General features: G+C 36.9%; 2 protein-coding genes across 2 annotated transcripts; both read left to right on the forward strand.

The window, feature by feature from the left end:
• The first annotated feature begins 1955 nt into the window (after positions 1-1955).
• Positions 1956-4841, forward strand: LOC116120869 (CSC1-like protein At4g35870). The gene has a single exon (XM_031406840.1). It carries the CDS (start codon positions 2139-2141, stop codon positions 4554-4556), a length of 2418 nt encoding a protein of 805 aa, XP_031262700.1. The 5' UTR covers positions 1956-2138; the 3' UTR covers positions 4557-4841.
• A 5372-nt stretch (positions 4842-10213) lies between these two features.
• On the forward strand, positions 10214-12990 carry LOC116120855 (CSC1-like protein At4g35870). The gene has a single exon (XM_031406826.1). It carries the CDS (start codon positions 10366-10368, stop codon positions 12781-12783), a length of 2418 nt encoding a protein of 805 aa, XP_031262686.1. The 5' UTR covers positions 10214-10365; the 3' UTR covers positions 12784-12990.
• The last annotated feature ends 1176 nt before the right edge of the window (positions 12991-14166 follow it).

Genomic DNA, 14166 nt, shown 5'->3' on the forward strand with positions numbered 1-14166 from the left:
GGTGGTCAGAATCTGATATAATAGCCCACTACCAGCTGGATCTGGCTAGTAGTGATCGTAGATCTGGCTAGAAAAGGCCGTCTAGGACCATAACCGGCCAGATCCAGCAGGTCCTAGGGCGATACGGTGACTCCGGCCACCCTCCAGTGGTGGTGGCCAGTTGCTGATATTTAATGGATGGGTGGGGATGTTTTTATAATTTTTAATGTTTTGATTACAGGGATGTTTAGTAAATTAACAAACATAAGGGGTGTTTTTGTTAATTTTTAAATCCTACCTCGTTATTCTCATATAACTCTTACTTTTTTAAAAATACTATCTAAATAATTAAAACAAACAGACCCAATATATGTAACGTATATATCTAAAAGCTCATGTTTAATTTATATATAATAATTATGAGTAATATTACACTCACAAACATTTCTCTCACAAATGTCACATGTCGGCTCACAATTGGTCAGCTCAAGGATACCGTCTATCCAACAATGGGTTCCGCCTGTCCAGCAATGGATCCCGCCTGACCAAGCCAATTGCAAATTGCCATATGGGAGATGTTTTTGAGGCTAGTATTATTGATATTAATAATTATTATATATAAAAGTATATTTTTAATTATTCAAATTTACTTGAATGAAAAACATGTCTAAACACATTAATATTATCATGTATTTCAACTAATTATCAGGAAATTTTTATAATAATGTATTTATAATTATAATATTTGACAAAGGATAATAATAATAAAAGAGTTAAGGTTGCAGAGATTAATGTAAATAGAAGAGAAGAGTCAAAAGAGTCGTCTTCTATATGTCGCTTTCAGAGCTTAATTAAAAAGTCATAATAGACGGTGAATGAATTTCGTGATACCCATTAAAATCAACCATTAACTAATTAATTTTATTTTCTAAATTAAATCTCCCAAATTTTAGGTGGTACTGGAGGTCAAAACCGTCATGTCGGTTTGATTCTTTTGTTTCAAAAAGCAACCCAAAGGTACGACAAAACAAAATATATCTTATCTTCTCCATTTCATAGAATTCAAATTTGTTTAACGGGATCTGTGATGACATATTCAGTGACATCCCATAGCCGTCTGATTGATTTGTCAAAACGCCATTTCACATTGTCCCAAAGATGCATCTTCAGGAGAATTCTGTTTAATTCTTTATCCTTTAAGGTTGGTGAAAATACGGTACTGCATGTTCTTCATGAAATTAATTAATTAATATTAATCGTATTTATAATTATTTAATATTCTGTTTATTTATTTTATTTTATTTTTTAATTTTTGGGGGGAGAAAAATTGATGGATATTCAAAATGAAAAAGAAATCATACCTCACGTGAAGTCTATTGTTTTGTAAACATCATTTTGTTATATGATATGATTAATTAGTTGTTAATTAAATCATGCCAAATAGCATCTGACTCATATAAATCCACCAATAGAATTTCACCACGTTTAGCTTCTTATACAACAGTAGCTTGCATCCTTAAACCACATTAATTATTATAGTTGAATATGATTTTAATTTGCTTTGCTTTAAATGGGCCCAAAAGCCCATCTGCACCAGATAATTTGGGCTCGACCCGCTAAGTCTGGCCCAATCGACCGTGTTCATTAATATATGGGCTGTTCAAATTGGGTTCAATCGTAGGGATGTTATAAACCCTAATTTACCGGGCCGGGTAAGTTGCATGAAATTTTAAAAAAATTACATAAAACCCCTTGCAAAATTCTTTAACCCCTTTATATCAAATATTTTTTTGGGTCAGAATGTCAAATAAAATTTCAGAACGACCTCTTATTAATTTAACCAAATCCAGGCCTGAAGTCAGGGAAAGCCCGTCCTAAAACTCAAGCTTTTCCCCGGCCCTAAAGCCGGGCCTTAGGTAATTACTAATTACTTAATTAGGTATGCAAATGAAAAAATTCGGAAGTTGACGGCGAGAACGAACTTGGACACAAGTCTGTTTCGTCGTTGTCACCGCAGCAAGCAATCTCTGACTCTTCTTTCTTTCTTGCTGTCTCGCAATCGATCACTCTGGAAACCCTAACCTTGAGTTAGCTCATGAAGAAAACCCCCAAAATTAGCTCTCAGAAGCCCTAACCAGTTCGCAGAATTTAAAAAAATTATGGAGCCACCACTGCTCTCAACGAGCTATACACTCTCTCCGCCGCCGTCTTCCGATTCTGACGGCGATATTCCTGACGCATGGTACGGTAACATTCAATACCTGCTTAACATCTCGGCCATCGGTCTTTTCTTCTGCGTTTTTATTTTCCTCTTCGTAAAGCTTCGCAGCGACCACCGTTGGATCCCCGGGCCGGCAGCTCTCGTGACAAAACTCCTTGCTGTGTGGCACGCCACTTGTCGTGAGATAACCCGGCATTGTGGGGCCGATGCCGCCCAATTCCTCCTCATCGAAGGCGGTAGCTTTGTTGTTCTTTTATTCATCGCTGTTTTATCAATTCTCGTATTGCTTCCGTTGAATCTTTACGGTGGACACGCTGTGCTGCATGATCAGTTCTCCAAAACGACGATAAATCATATTGAAAAAGGTTCGGTTTTGCTTTGGATACATTTTTTATTTGTCGTTTTGGTTGTTTGTCTAGTACATTTAGGAATGTATGCAATTGAAGAACGATTAAAAGTAACTAGGTTTAGAGATGGGAATGGGAATTTGAGTGACCCAAATGCGAACTCAACAGCTATATTTACAATTATGGTTCAGGGTTTACCTAAGAGTTTAGGTGATGATAGAACTGTCTTACAAGAGTATTTTCAGCATAGGTATCCTGGGAAGGTTTATAGGGTTATTGTACCAATGGATTTATGTGCATTGGATGATTTAGCTACTGAGTTGATTCGGGTTAGAGATGAAATTACTTGGTTGGTTGCTCGGATTGACTCTAGACTTTTACCTGATGATGACGAAAATGTAGCTGAGGGATTGTTGGGTCGGGTTGTTTATGGTTGGAAGAAAGTGAAATACTTGTGGGGGAGGGTTATGGATAGGTTAGGTTACACGGATGAAGAGAGATTGAGAAAATTGCAAGAATTGAGAGCAGAGTTGGAGACTGAACTGGCAGCTTATAAAGAGGGCCATGCACCAGGAGCTGGTGTTGCATTTGTGATGTTTAAGGACGTATACACCACGAATAAGGCTGTTCAGGATTTTAGGAATGAGAAGAAAAGAAGAATTGGGAAGTTCTTTTCGATTGTGGAATTGAGGCTACAGAGGAACCAATGGAAAGTTGAACGAGCTCCGTTGGCGACAGACATTTATTGGAACCATTTGGGATCAACAAAGATGTCACTGAGACTGCGGAGGGTGCTTATGAACACATGTTTACTGTTATTGCTTTTGTTTTTCAGTTCTCCTCTTGCGGTTATTAGTGCTGTGAAGAGTGCTGGGCAGATTATTAATGCTGAAGCAATGGATAATGCTCAATCATGGTTGGCTTGGGTTCAGAGTTCTAGCTGGCTTGCATCGCTGATCTTTCAGTTCTTGCCAAATGTTATCATATTTGTGAGTATGTATATAGTGATTCCTTCAGCTCTTTCTTATCTCTCCAAGTTTGAACGGCATTTAACTGTGTCTGGAGAGCAAAGAGCTGCGCTTCTGAAGATGGTTTGCTTTTTTCTTGTAAACCTCATCCTATTAAGAGGTCTGGTTGAATCATCCTTAGAAAGTGCCATCCTGAAGATGGGCAGGTGTTATTTGGATGGAGAAGATTGCAAGAGGATTGAGCAATACATGAGTGCATCATTTTTGTCAAAATCATGCCTTTCCTCACTTGCATTTCTGATCACTAGCACTTTCTTGGGAATATCTTATGATTTACTGGCTCCAATCCCTTGGATAAAGAAGAAGATTCAAAAGTTTCGGAAGAATGACATGCTTCAGCTGGTTCCTGAACAAAGTGAAGACTACCCATTAGAAAATCAGGACAGTGGCAGTCTTCGGAGGCCGCTGATTAATCAAAGTATGTTTGACTCTCCCAGGATAAACGGAATTGATCCACCAGGACAAGTTCTTTCTGAGTATCCTCCAATTAGCAGAACCTCACCAATACCCAAGCAGACATTTGATTTTGCACAATATTACGCATTTAATTTGACAATATTTGCTCTGACCATGATATATTCATCATTTGCTCCACTTGTGGTCCCAGTTGGTGCAGTCTATTTTGGGTATAGGTATGTGGTTGATAAGTACAACTTTCTTTTTGTATATAGAGTCCGGGGTTTTCCCGCTGGCAATGACGGAAGGTTGATGGATACTGTGTTGTGTATCATGCGGTTCTGTGTGGATTTATTCCTTCTTTCAATGCTGTTATTCTTTTCAGTCCAAGGAGACTCCACAAAGCTGCAAGCCATATTTACTCTTGGATTGTTGGTGTTATACAAACTATTGCCTTCTGATAACGATAGTTTTCAACCTAGTCTTTTGGAAGGCATGCAATCTGTCGATAGCATTGTAGAAGGGTCAATTGATTATGAGGTTTACTCGCAGCCCAATTTTGATTGGGATACGTATCATTTGTAATTTGGTGACATTGACTTGTATGGTTAATATGAAGTGTGCATAACATTTATTTATTTTTTGGCTTTCCTCTTGTATAGAGAAAGAATTTCCCCAACTTGATTGCAGTTTCAATTGATAAAAACATAGCTCAAGTCTAACCATTTCTTTGTTTCTGTATGATGAGAAGCTATATTTCTTCTGCATACTTGGTTACACAAATACAGTTTTTTTCTGCAAAGGGATCATAGGAACAAGACTTCTGTTATAATGTTTGAGGTGTCAGCTTTGAAGTGCAGAAACTGCTTCATTTAATGTCAATGTAGCTGTAATTTATTAATTTGAAAAAGTCATTGTTTGTGGCCTGTTGGGTTCTGTTCTTGATTGCTATCTTTCTCCTCCATTTCACTAAATTTTGTTTGTATATTTGTCGTTTGGAAAATTGTTTAATAGGGTATTTATAATTTTAGGCTGAAAATGGAGTCACCTGTGAGAATTTAGGCCTCCCAAAAACTGCCTAATCGGATAAGGTAGTTGAAATTATGAAATTTCCTTAAATCTTGAGGAAAATCCTTAGAAATTTCCTTAAATCTACAAGAAACCTCGTGTAAAGAGTTGGTGAAATCAAGGGGAAAAAAACAGGTAAATGTAAACGAACGATTGGATAAAACTATCTTCAATTAAATTAAGAACGTAGTAAAAAAAACTTAATAGTCAATGTCTTAGATTTTAAGTAATGTATGAGGCTATCAGATCAGAATGTATTTAATTGAGTTACGAATCTTCTTTGCTTCTTCAATTCTAGAAGACTTGTTTCACCAGAAAAGTGCGGGCTAGATGAATGCAATTTCCAAGCCCAGTAACGAGTTGACAATCGGACAATTCACAATTGTTAGTCAATTTCAACTTTAAGATTGAAATTGACTAACAATTGTGATCAAACGAAGTGGTCAAAATTGTCTGCTGAACGAGATTTTGATCCCTTCGAGTAATTGCAAAAACGTTAGGCGAGTTTTTGATTTTCATGCTTCTGTTTGCTGGTCCATCGACTAAAAACCTATTATTTAACATCCATTAGATTTTCCTAACACTATTGATTCTTCGTTAGTATCATGTATTCACTAATTATCAGGAAATTTTTTTATAATAAGTATTTATATTATAATATTTGACAAAGGATAATAATAATAAAAGAGTTAAGGTTGCAGAGATAATATGAAATAGAAGAGAAGAGTCAAAAGAGTCGTCTTCTATGTCGCTTTCAGAGCTTAATTAAAGTCATATAGACGGTGAATGAATTTCGTGATACCCATTAAAATCAACCATTAACTAATTATTTTATTTTCTAATTAAATCTCCCAATTTTAGGTGGTACTGAGTCAAAACGTCATGTCGGTTTGATTCTTGTTTCAAAAAGCAACCCAAAGGTACGACAAAACAAAATATATCTTATCTTCTCCATTCATAGAATCAAATTTGTTTAAGGGATCTGTGATGACATTTCAGTGACATCCCATAGCCGTCTGATTGATTTGTCAAAACGCCATTTCACATTGTTCCAAAGATGAATCTTCAGAGAATTCTGTTTAATTCTTTATCCTTTAGGTTGTGGAAATACGGTACTGCATGTTCTTCATGAAATTAATTAATTAATATTAATCGTATTTTAATATTTAAATTCTGTTTATTTATTTTATTTTATTTTTAATTTTGGGGGGAGAAAATTGATGGATATTCAAATGAAAAAGAATCATACCTCACGTGAATTCTATTGTTTTGTAAACATCATTTTGTTATATATATTATTAATTAGTTGTTATTAAATCATGCCAACATACTCGACTCATAAAATCCACCATAGAATTTCACCCACGTTTAGCTTCTTATACAACAGTAGCTTCATCCTTAAACCACATTAATTATATAGTTGAATATGATTTTAATTTGCTTTGCTTTAAATGGGCCCAAAAGCCCATCTGCACCAGATAAATTTGGGCTCAACCCGCTAAGTCTGGCCCAATCGACAGTGTCATTAATATATGGCTGCTCAAATTGGGTTCAATCGTAGGATGTTATAAATCCCAATTTACCGGGCCGGGTATGTTACATGAAATTTATAAAATTACATAAAACACCTTACAAAATTCTTTAACCCCTTTATATCAATAATTTTTTTTTTTTTTGGTCAGAATATCAAAAGGCTGAAGTCCGGCCCAAACTCAGCCTTTTTCCCCGGCCCTAAAGCTGGGCCTTAGGTAACAGGTATGCAAATGAAAAAATTTGGAAGTTGACGGCGAGAACGAACTTCGACACAACTCTGTTTCGTCGTTGTCACCGCAGCAAGCAATCTCTGACTCTTCTTTCTTTCTTGCTGTCTCGCAATCGATCTCTCTGGAAACCCTAACCTTGAGTTGCTCATAAGAAAACCCCCAAAATTCTCTCAGAAGCCCTACCAGTTCGCAGAATTTAAAAAAATTATGGATCACCACTGCTCTCAACGAGCTATACACTCTCTCCGCCGCCGTCTTCCGATTCTGACGGCGATATTCCGGACGCGTGGTACGTAACTTCAGTACCTGCTTAACATCTCGGCCATCGGTCTTTCTTCTGCGTTTTTATTTTCCTCTTCGTAAAGCTTCGCAGCGACCACCGTTGGATCCCCGGCCGGCAGCTCTCGTGCACAAAACTCCTTGCTGTATGGCACGCCACTTGTCGTGAGATAGCCCGGCATTGTGGGCGGATGCGGCCCAATTCCTCCTCATCAAGGCGGTAGCTTTGTTGTTCTTTTATCCATCGCTGTTTTGTCAATTCCGTATTGCTTCCGTTGAATCTTACGGTGACACGCTGTGCTGCATGTCAGTTCTCCAAAACGACGATAAATCATATTGAAAAAGGTTCGGTTTTGCTTTGGATACATTTTTATTTGTCGTTTTGGTTGTGTCTGGTACATTTAGGAATGTATGCAATTGAAGAACGATTAAAGTGACTAGGTTTAGAGATGGGAATGGGAATTTGAGTGACCCAAATGCGAACTCACAGCCATATTTACAATTATGGTTCAGGGTTTACCTAGAGTTTAGGTGATGATAGAACTGCTTACAGAGTATTTCAGCATAGGTATCCTGGAGGTTTATAGGGTTATTGTACCCGATGGATTTATGTGCATTGGATATTTAGCTACTGAGTTGATTCGGGTCAGAGATGAAATTACTTGGTTGTTGCTCGGATTGACTCTAGACTTTTACCTGATGTGACGAAAATGTAGATGAGGGATTGTTGGGTCGGGTTGTTTATGGTTGGAAGAAAGTGAAATACTTGTGGGGAGGGTTTGGATAGGTTAGGTTACACAGACGAAGAGAGATTGGAAATTGCAAGAATTGAGACAGAGTTGGAGACTGAACTGGCAGCTTATAAAGAGGGCCGTGCACCAGGAGCTGGTGTTGCATTTGTGATGTTTAAGGTGTATACCTCTATTTTAGAAATTATATTATTATTATTATTATTGTTGTTATATCTTATCATTATAATAATAATTATGTAAAAAATCCTTTTGTCTATTTTAAGTAAACTTGTACTAGTAAAAATTTTTAATTGCTATCTTATCCCTATCCTCCTTAAAATACGCATTTGTTTCCATATTATGAAAATTTTATTTTATTTTATTCAATTATTTTTAAACCCACTAGGTTTGTTAATTTAACTAAACAAAAAAAAAAAAAAAAAAAGTTTTGAAACTGACAAAAACACCCCCATCCATTCACATTTTCCAGATTTCGATCACCACCACCAGAAGGTGGTCGGAATCTGGTATAATGTCCCACTACCAGCTGGATCTGGCTGGTAGTGGTCGTAGATCTGGCTGGAAAAGGCCATCTAGGTGCACGATTGGCCATATCCAGCCGGTCCTGCTTCGATACGGCGACTCCGGCCACCCTCCAACGGTGGTGGTCGGTTGCCAATATTTAATGGATGGGTGAGGGTATTTTTATAATTTTTAATGTTTTTATTAAGGGGTGTTTAGTAAATTAACAAACCTATGGGGTGTTTTTATTAATTTTTAAATTCTACCTCGTTATTCCCACATAACTCTTATTTTTTCAAAAATACTATCCAAAATATTAAAACAAACAGACCCAATATATGTAACGTATGTATCTAAAAGCTCGTGCTTAATTTATATATAATAATTATAAGTAATATTACACTCACAAACATTTCTCTCACAAATGTCACATGTCGGCTCGTAATTGGTCAGTTTAAGGATCTCGTTTATCCAACAATGGATCCCGCCTATCCAACAATAGATCCCGCCTGGCCAAGCCAATTGCAAATTGCCATATGGGAGATGTTTGTGAGGCTAGTATTATTGATATTAATAATTATTATATATAAAAGTATATTTTTAATTATTCAAATTTACTTGAATGAAAAACATGTCTAAACACATTAATATTTAATGTATTTCAACTAATTATCAGGAAATTTTTTAATAATGTATTATAATTATAATATTTGACAAAGGATAATAATAATAAAAGAGTTAAGGTTGAGAGATTAAGTAAATAGAAGAGAAGAGTCAAAGAGTGCGTCTTCTATATGTCGCTTTCAGAGCTTAATTAAAAAGTCATAATAGACGGTGAATGAATTTCGTGATACCCATTAAAATCAACCATTAACTAATTAATTTTATTTCTAAATTAAATCTCCCAAATTTTAGGTGGTACTGGAGGTCAAAACCGTCATGTCGGTTTGATTCTTTGTTTCAAAAAGCAACCCAAAGGTACGACAAAACAAAATATCTTTTATCTTCTCCATTCATAGAATTCAAATTTTTGTTAAGGGATCTGTGATGACTATTCAGTGACATCCCATAGCCGTCTGATTGATTGTCAAAACGCCATTTCACATTGTTCCAAAGATGTTCAGGAGAATTCTGTTTAATTTTTATCCTTAAGGTGTGGTGAAAATACGGTACGCATGTTCTTCATGAAAAATTAATTAATATAATCGTATTTAATTATAATATTCTGTTTATTATTTTTTTTATTTTTTAATTTGGGGGGGAGAAAAATTGAGGATATTCAAAATGAAAAAGAAATCATACCTCACGTGAAGTCTATTGTTTTGTAAACATCATTGTTATATGATATGATTAATTAGTGTTAATTAAATCATGCCAAATAGCATCTGACTCATATAAATCCACCAATAGAATTTCACCCGTTTAGCTTCTTATACAACAGTAGCTTGCATCCTTAAACCACATAATTATTATAGTGAATATGATTTTAATTTGCTTTGCTTTAAATGGGCCCAAAAGCCCATCTTGCACCAGATAAATTTGGGCTCAACCGCTAAGTCTGGCCCAATCGACAGTGTTCATTAAATATGGGCTGCTCAAATTGGGTTCAATCGTAGGGATGTTATAAATCCCAATTTACGGGCCGGGTATGTTACATGAAATTTATAAATATACATAAAAACCTTACAAAATTCTTTAACCCCTTTTATCAATAATTTTTTTTTTTTTGGGTCAGAATATCAAAAGGCCTGAAGTCGGCCCCAAAATCAAGCCTTTTTCCCCGGCCCTAAAGCTGGGCCTTAGGTAAAGGTATGCAAATGAAAAAAATTTGGAAGTTGACGGCGAGAACGAACTTCGACACAACTATGGTTTCGTCGTTGTCACCGCAGCAAGCAATCTCTGACTCTTCTTTCTTTCTTGCTGTCTCGCAATCGATCGCTCTGGAAACCCTAACCTTGAGTTAGCTCATGAAGAAAACCCCCAAAATTAGCTCTCAGAAGCCCTAACCAGTTCGCAGAATTTAAAAAAATTATGGAGCCACCACTGCTCTCAACGAGCTATACACTCTCTCCGCCGCCGTCTTCCGATTCTGACGGCGATATTCCTGACGCATGGTACGGTAACATTCAATACCTGCTTAACATCTCGGCCATCGGTCTTTTCTTCTGCGTTTTTATTTTCCTCTTCGTAAAGCTTCGCAGCGACCACCGTTGGATCCCCGGGCCGGCAGCTCTCGTGACAAAACTCCTTGCTGTATGGCACGCCACTTGTCGTGAGATAGCCCGGCATTGTGGGGCTGATGCGGCCCAATTCCTCCTCATCGAAGGCGGTAGCTTTGTTGTTCTTTTATCCATCGCTGTTTTGTCAATTCTCGTATTGCTTCCGTTGAATCTTTACGGTGGACACGCTGTGCTGCATGATCAGTTCTCCAAAACGACGATAAATCATATTGAAAAAGGTTCGGTTTTGCTTTGGATACATTTTTTATTTGTCGTTTTGGTTGTTTGTCTGGTACATTTAGGAATGTATGCAATTGAAGAACGATTAAAAGTGACTAGGTTTAGAGATGGGAATGGGAATTTGAGTGACCCAAATGCGAACTCAACAGCCATATTTACAATTATGGTTCAGGGTTTACCTAAGAGTTTAGGTGATGATAGAACTGTCTTACAAGAGTATTTTCAGCATAGGTATCCTGGGAAGGTTTATAGGGTTATTGTACCGATGGATTTATGTGCATTGGATGATTTAGCTACTGAGTTGATTCGGGTCAGAGATGAAATTACTTGGTTGGTTGCTCGGATTGACTCTAGACTTTTACCTGATGATGACGAAAATGTAGATGAGGGATTGTTGGGTCGGGTTGTTTATGGTTGGAAGAAAGTGAAATACTTGTGGGGGAGGGTTATGGATAGGTTAGGTTACACAGACGAAGAGAGATTGAGAAAATTGCAAGAATTGAGAGCAGAGTTGGAGACTGAACTGGCAGCTTATAAAGAGGGCCGTGCACCAGGAGCTGGTGTTGCATTTGTGATGTTTAAGGATGTATACACTACGAATAAGGCTGTTCAGGATTTTAGGAATGAGAAGAGAAGAAGAATTGGGAAGTTCTTTTCGATTGTGGAATTGAGGCTGCAGAGGAACCAATGGAAAGTTGAACGAGCTCCGTTGGCGACAGACATCTATTGGAACCATTTGGGATCAACAAAGATGTCACTGAGACTAAGGAGGGTGCTTATGAACACATGTTTACTGTTGTTGCTTTTGTTTTTTAGTTCTCCTCTTGCGGTTATTAGTGCTGTGAAGAGTGCTGGGCAGATTATTAATGCTGAAGCAATGGATAATGCTCAATCATGGTTGGCTTGGGTTCAGAGTTCTAGCTGGCTTGCGTCGCTGATGTTTCAGTTCTTGCCAAATGTTATCATATTTGTGAGTATGTATATAGTGATTCCTTCAGCTCTTTCTTATCTCTCCAAGTTTGAACGGCATTTAACTGTGTCTGGAGAGCAAAGAGCTGCACTTCTGAAGATGGTTTGCTTTTTTCTTGTAAACCTCATCCTATTAAGAGGACTGGTTGAATCATCCTTAGAAAGTGCCATCCTGAAGATGGGCAGGTGTTATTTGGATGGAGAAGATTGCAAGAGGATTGAGCAATACATGAGTGCATCATTTTTGTCAAAATCATGCCTTTCCTCACTTGCATTTCTGATCACTAGCACTTTCTTGGGAATATCTTATGATTTACTGGCTCCAATCCCTTGGATAAAGAAGAAGATTCAAAAGTTTCGGAAGAATGACATGCTTCAGCTGGTTCCTGAACAAAGTGAAGACTACCCATTAGAAAATCAGGACAGTGGCAGTCTTCGGAGGCCGCTGATTAATCAAAGTATGTTTGACTCTCCCAGGATAAACGGAATTGATCCACCAGGACAAGTTCTTTCTGAGTATCCTCCAATTAGCAGAACCTCACCAATACCCAAGCAGACATTTGATTTTGCACAATATTACGCATTTAATTTGACAATATTTGCTCTGACCATGATATATTCATCATTTGCTCCACTTGTGGTCCCAGTTGGTGCAGTCTATTTTGGGTATAGGTATTTGGTTGATAAGTACAACTTTCTTTTTGTATATAGAGTCCGGGGTTTTCCCGCTGGCAATGACGGAAGGTTGATGGATACTGTGTTGTGTATCATGCGGTTCTGTGTGGATTTATTCCTTCTTTCAATGCTCTTATTCTTTTCAGTCCAAGGAGACTCCACAAAGCTGCAAGCCATATTTACTCTTGGATTGTTGGTGTTATACAAACTATTGCCTTCTGATAACGATAGTTTTCAACCTAGTCTTTTGGAAGGCATTCAATCTGTCGATAGCATTGTAGAAGGGTCAATTGATTATGAGGTTTACTCGCAGCCCAATTTTGATTGGGATACATATCATTTGTAATTTGGTGACATTGACTTGTATGGTTAATATGAAGTGTGCATAACATTTATTTATTTTTTGGCTTTCCTCTTGTATAGAGAAAGAATTTCCCCAACTTGATTTCAGTTTCAATTGATAAAAACATAGCTCAAGTCTAACCATTTCTTTGTTTCTGTATGATGAGAAGCTATATTTCTTCTGCATACTTGGTTACACAAATACAGTTTTTTTCTGCAAAGGGATCATAGGAACAAGACTTCCATTATAATGTTTGAGGTGTCAGCTTTGAAGTGCAGAAACTGCTTCATTTAATGTCAATGTAGCTGTAATTTATTAATTTGAAAAAGTCATTGTTTGTGGCCTGTTGGGTTCTGTTCTTGATTGCTATCTTTCTCCTCCATTTCACTAAATTTTGTTTGTATATTTGTCGTTTGGAAAATTGTTTAATAGGGTATTTATAATTTTAGGCTGAAAATGGAGTCACCTGTGAGAATTTAGGCCTCCCAAAAACTGCCTAATCGGATAAGGTAGTTGAAATTATGAAATTTCCTTAAATCTTGAGGAAAATCCTTAGAAATTTCCTTAAATCTACAAGAAACCTCGTGTAAAGAGTTGGTGAAATCAAGGGGAAAAAAACAGGTAAATGTAAACGAACGATTGGATAAAACTATCTTCAATTAAATTAAGAACGTAGTAAAAAAAACTTAATAGTCAATGTCTTAGATTTTAAGTAATGTATGAGGCTATCAGATCAGAATGTATTTAATTGAGTTACGAATCTTCTTTGCTTCTTCAATTCTAGAAGACTTGTTTCACCAGAAAAGTGCGGGCTAGATGAATGCAATTTCCAAGCCCAGTAACGAGTTGACAATCGGACAATTCACAATTGTTAGTCAATTTCAACTTTAAGATTGAAATTGACTAACAATTGTGATCAAACGAAGTGGTCAAAATTGTCTGCTGAACGAGATTTTGATCCCTTCGAGTAATTGCAAAAACGTTAGGCGAGTTTTTGATTTTCATGCTTCTGTTTGCTGGTCCATCGACTAAAAACCTATTATTTAACATCCATTAGATTTTCCTAACACTATTGATTCTTCGTCAAAAATACTATAGTTATAATCCAATCTCATAATCTTCTCTTACAATCCTAATGTGATAGCAGAATTAACATTATCACGTTTGCTAACGACTTGAACTAAACATGAACGACCGTTCTTTAAAGATGAACTATCGTTCCTTAAAGACGAACTATCGTTCCTTAAAGACGAACGACCGTTCATTCATAAGGAATAAATTTTCCATTCACAAGAAATAATTATTTCTTATGAAAGAACGACTATTCGTCCCTAAGAAACTATGTTCATGTGCCTTGAGTGTGATGGAAGCTAACATGGCAGTTAC

The sequence above is a fragment of the Pistacia vera genome, unplaced genomic scaffold (assembly GCF_008641045.1).
Source record: "Pistacia vera cultivar Batoury unplaced genomic scaffold, PisVer_v2 Contig949, whole genome shotgun sequence".
NCBI lineage: Eukaryota > Viridiplantae > Streptophyta > Magnoliopsida > Sapindales > Anacardiaceae > Pistacia > Pistacia vera.

Excerpts from the sequence above, each read along its gene's own strand:
- LOC116120869 (XM_031406840.1), top strand. The coding sequence starts at position 2,139 with ATGGAGCCACCACTGCTCTCAACGAGCTATACACTCTCTCCGCCGCCG.
- LOC116120855 (XM_031406826.1), top strand. The coding sequence starts at position 10,366 with ATGGAGCCACCACTGCTCTCAACGAGCTATACACTCTCTCCGCCGCCG.